We start from the raw sequence: 6,000 nt of genomic DNA on the forward strand, positions 1-6,000 counted from the left end.
GTTGACAAATTATCGGTATCGGCCCTAAAAAATCAATATCGGTCGATCCCTAGTCCATATGTCATCTTTTTTTTGCGGATCCATTGTAACAATGCCTAAAACGGACATTTTTTGCGGGGCTACGGAACGGACATACCGATGAAGACAGCACACTGTGTGCTTGTTGTAGATAATCGGGCGGCACCGCGTGGGGGTATGGGTGCACGGTCAGCGGGCATCGCCCCAGGTACTTCAATAAGAAACAGGACCGGCACTCCTTGCGATGCAATAGTAAATTCTTCATTCGCCACTCATGAAGAAAGTGGAGGCGCGTTTCGGCACATGCAAGTGCCTTTGTCAAACACAATTGAGCAGCAAGATCTTGTGTTTGACAAAGGCACTTGCATGTGCCGAAACGCACGTCCACTTTCTTCATGAGTGGCGAATAAAGAATTTACTATTGCATCGCAAGGAGTGCCGGTCCTGTTTCTTATTGAAGCACACTGTGTGCTGTGTGTATTTTTTGCGGACCCACTGAAATGAATGGGTCCACATCCTATCTGCAAAACAAACGGAACGGACACTGAAACGGAAACAAACAACGTTCGTGTAGCCTAACTTGAAGACTTTGTTGCGGATTTGATGCAGATCTCACCCTTTGCATTGCACTATGAAAGCCGCACAAAGAATTGACATGCTGCGGGAGTGTACACTTTGCTGGCACCGTATTACGCCGCAGTTTTTCCGCATAAGAATCCGTGTGGAAAATTCACGCATATTTTGCAAGGTGTGGAGGTAGCCTAAAGGGTCTGTGCAGTGGTATGATACTGATGACCCTACCTGCGGGGGTTACGACACCCAGTAGTGTAATTACCGCTTCTCCTCCCATTGAAGTGAACAGGAGAGGAAAGTGTAATTACACCGCACCCCCGCTATAAGCTAGATGGAGGGCGCAGCGCTCACATGAACGCTTCTTCAGCTGATCGGCAGGGGTGCCGGGTGTCGGACCCCACCAGTCTGATATTGATGACCTATCCAGATCAAGAAAACAAGAGATGAGCAAATTGACTGATGGTACATGAGTTCGGTTCCAATGTTTTTTTACAGTAATAATTAATTTCCGAAATTATACAAAGTCTCGCGAGACTTTATGAAGAAATACCTTTGCCTTATTGGAGCCCACACATTCTCATACCGTACGGAGAAGTAAATTTTTAAGCAAATCGACTTCAGATGTACTGTCCGAAGTTGATTCGCTCATCTCTAAAGAGAAGCACATCGCAACAAGCACCAGAGGGGGGATTTGAATGGTTCACCATTTTTTATTTTAACACTTAATTTTAGTGGAAAACTCCTATAAAGAGGACCTGTCCCGACATGTCTGTTTTATTAACTATTTGCATTCCTCATGCAGTAACGACCCCGGCAAATTACTCCTGTGACTATGATGTGCCTATCCACTATTATCCTGCTAGACATTTAGCATATCATTCATATCAGTTTGCAATGAAGGTCCAGCTGGGTGTTTCCAGTTGGGGGGGGTCCCCGCAGAGTCAGACTGTGCAGCGACACCTCCATTTGGTAACACCCAGTTGGACCTTTATTGCAGACTGCTAGCAATTCATTCATAACCTTCTAGCAGGAATAATAAAGGAATAGCACAACATAGAGGCGTAACAATAGGAAGGACGATGCAAGTAGTTACTAAAAGCGACATGTCAGGAGAGGCGACAGGTCCTCTTCAAAATCCATGTGCTGCAGAGAACAGGGTCCATGCAAGATCCACCACAAATATTAGGGAAGTCCATCATGACCAGTAATTACAGTAGATGTCAAATATATTAAAATACTAAAAGTTTAACCAGTTAATAGCAAAACATCCTACAATGCAAAGCAAAAACTGCAAATTCACAGCTGATGACCTCCATTAGTAGCAGCGCATATACAAGCAGGGACGCCGGCTGCTGAGATTAACCACTTATCTCCTGGCTCCACTGTATCTTTACTGACGGCTGATTCGTTGCAGAGCTTCCGTGACCGTCTCACATCTGAATAGGGGTTTTCAGAAGTCCATGCTGGTGCTTCAGAATCGACCCCCACTCACAAATGGAATTCATTCAATCTGCTGCGTGTGAACATCTCCTGACAGGCAGCAGTTCTAAATGAATGAACGGGATCAAACTCTGCGTATCCCATACAGCCAGGAAATAACCATTTAATGCCCAGTCTGATGGGGGTTCCGATAGTTCTCATTGTGTAAGGTCCTGTTACAGAGAGGAGGTGAGGAGCACATTCACACGCTGCAATCACCTCCGCTGTATGGGGACAAGAGATCCATATAGCGATCACTTGTCCCCATAGAAGATCACTATTCCTGGGCAGCAGATCCTAGATGGCACAATCTTAAGAGGAACGAGGATTTCTGAACAGGATCAGCTGATGAACGAGCGCCTTTTAAACAGGTCGATTATCAGGAACAAGCGCTTCTACTCATCCAGATTATCAGCCTAATAGGGATACAGGCTCAAGTTTAGGCTTTTTGATGCAGTTTTTAAAGCCAACATCAGGAGAGGATCATATGGAGGAGCAGATACGACTTCTACACTTTCTAATCCACTGCTGGTTTTGGCTTCAAAAACTGCATTATAAAAACCTGTGTGGTGTCCGCACTATAAGGGCCAGTTCACACCACTGATTTTGAAAAACGCGCTTAAAGTTAGCACAGAATCTGTACTTTTTTCAGCGCGAAAAAACATGTAGTTTTGATGCCTTTTTTTAACCAATGGGTGTTCAATACAAAGCTTAATTTTTAGGGTCCATTCACACGTCCGCATCCGTTCCGCAATTTTGCTGTCCGCCTCCCGATTGGCGGATCCGCACTTCCGCATCCGTGCTTACGTTTCCGCAAAAAAATAGAACACGTCCTATTCTTGTCCGCAATCGCGGACAAGATTAGGCATTTTCTATTATAGTGCCGGCCATGTGCGGTCTGCAAATTGCGAAATGCACATTGCCAGTGTCAGTGTTTTGCGGATGCGCAACTTGCAGAACACTTACGGACGTGTGAATGGACCCTTAAGCTTTAGGTTTTTGAAGCAGATCAGTGCCAAAAAATATGCTGAACACACAAACGCATGAACTTACAGAGCAGTGTTTTATCTGCGCCCCATTCATGTCAATTGGAGATTCAGCGCCGCTTCTTTTTTTCCAGGCTACTTTCACACTAGCGCTTTTACTGGATCTGGCACGGTTCAGCAAGAACGCTTCCATTACTGATAATACAACCATCTGCATCCGTTATGAACGGATCCGGTTGTATTATCTTTAACATTGCCAAGACGGATCTGTCATGAACTCTATTAAAAGCCAATGGAGGATGGATCCGTTTTCTATTGTGTCAGAGAAAACTGATCTGTCCCCATTGACTTGCATTGTGGGTCATGACGGATCCGTTTTGCTCCGCATCCCATGACTGAAAGAAAACCGCAGCTTGCAGCGGTTTGCTCTGCGATATGGAAAGCAACCAAACGGAACGGAATGCATTTTGGAGCACTCCGTTCTGTTCAGTTTTGTCCCCATTGACAATGAATAGGGACAAAAGGGAAGAGTTGTTTTTTTTCCGGGATTGAGACCCTATGATGGATCTCAATACTGGAAAACGAAAAAACGCTAGTGTGAAAGTAGCCTAAATAAAAAAAAAAAAAAAAAAATCAAGCACTTCTTCCCATTAAAATGAATGGGAGGCTGTTTTGAAGCTTCTTTTGGAGCAGATTTTGAGGCAGAAACCTCCGTGTAAACTGGCCCTTAGGGTATTCACAAGCAGCAGACTGTTGTCCCATTCATCTGCATGAGGCTAGAAGCAATCCACGTGCTTCCGATTTTTTAGTTCTAGAAACTTCTGCAACAAACCTGCCATGTGTGAATTCACCCTCAACCTGCACATACACAACCGGATTGTACAGAGATGGAGTCTGACCCTTACCGCATGAATGACATCACAACAAACTTGGTGACTGAGCGCCGCTGAGAGGCGACGTGTTTGACAGCTGACCCCCATACCAGCTGAAAAGTCAGACGCAGTCACTGCGCTACCACAAAAACCAATGACACCAGTAAATCCTGACGGTCCTGATGTGGAGCATTAATCACTTATCAAAGTCCGGCCAAAGACTTACCATTAGGGAAGAGCGAACTTGTGTTTCAGGTTCGACGTACAAGGTTCAGGTTACCTAAGAATTCCGTTATAAGTTACGGACCGTGGTAGCGAAAGCCATAACGCAATTCTTAGATAACCCGAACCTTGTACGTCGAACTTGAAACAGAAGTTCGCTCACCCCTACTTACCGTATATAAAGTAGAATGTGCGCCCTTTTATAGTCTTACCCCCTATGGAAGACACGGATATCATCCCCCAAAAATTACAGCAAAAACCAACAGACATGTATTCTATCAGGGATATCATAGGAACAAACCCTTCATCCAACACAGGGGTTAATAAACAGACACAAAACTATTAAAAACCCAAACCCAATGCAATAAAGTGATGGAAACAGCAGCACAGAGGATACAGACCGCATGGAAGGAGGCAGACGTGCGCCAGATACAGGAGAGCAGTGGGGTATGGCCATATGAACCCTGTGCGACATTTACCTGCAGACACGAGATAAGCGCAGAGGTCGCACAGAACTTGGTAGCAATGATGTAGGACAGGAGCAGAGGTGACAGGGGAGCAGAGAAGTTTGAGCAGAGGCGGCATGCAGACAGGCACAATCACCCCCCACCCCCCCTCCTACCCGGGTGTGATGCCCACCTGCCCCATGTTCAGGTAGCCGTATTTGGCAGCCAGCTGAGCCGCTCTCTCGGGTCCCCCGGGCACTCGTACAGCCCAATGGTTGGAGTAGACGGTGCGGGGAACAGGAGCCAGACAGCCGGGCAGCAGCAGCAAGAGGAGCGGAGCTGTCAAGGAGAGCATGTCACCGGTAGATGGCGGGGTCCGCTGCCCGCTCACAGGGAGCACAAGGCGGACATATAGTGAGTAAAGACCCGGCTCTGAACATCTGCTGGAACCCGCGCTCCGCCGCCTGCTATTTGTCAACTCGTCAGCCAATCAGAAGCCAGACCTGTACACGGTGCGATGAGGGGGCGGGGCTGAGGCATAGGGCAGGTCCTGGTACAGCGTGAGTGGGCGGAGGCAGCGGAGGCAGGTGGGTGAGGTTGGCCGGGAGTACAGTGACTTCATTCATAAAAGGCTGCGGGATTATTATCTACGTGTGGACTGGATTAGGAGGGATTATTAGAGAGGACGTGTCAGACCAGCAGGTCTAGTATAGTGCCATGGGAGGCTGTACATTTAAGGGACTTTCCACTCTTTAGCTTTTGATGACCATGCCTCCTAAGTGTCCCTCTTCTGGGCTAAAAGTCCTGGAAAATAAATGTTTATTAATAAATTTACAAAATTGCTCCTTACTAAACGGTCCCTATGCTTTCTACCTGTATATTAGACCTCAACTTCATTATTTGGTGCAATTTGGACCTTAAAATACGGTATGTTTAATCAGATTATTTATATGGTAATACAGTCCTGATCAAAAGTTTAAAACCACTTGAAAAATGGCAAAAAATCTTATTTTACATTGTTGGATCTTAACAAGGTTCCAAGTAGAGCTTCCACATGCAACAAGAAGAAATGAGAGTGAGACAAAACATGTTTTGAGCATTCAATTAATTGAAAATAACGATTAAACTGAAACAGGCTGTTTTTTCAGCTGATCCAAATTTTAGGACCACATGCCTTTAAAAGGCCAAATCTGTGCAAAAATGTGGATTCATTGTTATTTTCTGTCAGGTAGTCACACGTTGTGATGGCAAAGGCAAAAAAACTCTCCCTTTTTGAACGTGGTCAGGTTGTTGAACTGCATAAGCAGGGTCTCTCACAGTGCGCCATCGCTGCTGAGGTGGGACGCAGTAAGACAGTCATTTGGAATTTCTTAAATGACCCTGAGGGTTATGGAACAAAAAAGT

General features: G+C 45.7%; 1 protein-coding gene across 2 annotated transcripts in view; it reads right to left on the reverse strand.

Moving 5' to 3' along the window:
* The window catches only part of PCSK6 (proprotein convertase subtilisin/kexin type 6), a 262,720-nt gene extending 257,693 nt beyond the window's left edge, over positions 1-5,027 (reverse strand). For both annotated transcript variants that reach the window (XM_040414252.1, XM_040414253.1), the window contains exon 1: positions 4,790-5,027. In XM_040414252.1, the coding sequence (XP_040270186.1) occupies positions 4,790-4,951 (162 nt within the window). In that variant the 5' untranslated portion in view covers positions 4,952-5,027. The remainder of the gene's footprint in view (positions 1-4,789) is intronic.
* Positions 5,028-6,000: the final 973 nt, after the last annotated feature.

Source organism: Bufo bufo, chromosome 1, assembly GCF_905171765.1.
Source record: "Bufo bufo chromosome 1, aBufBuf1.1, whole genome shotgun sequence".
Lineage (NCBI taxonomy): Eukaryota > Metazoa > Chordata > Amphibia > Anura > Bufonidae > Bufo > Bufo bufo.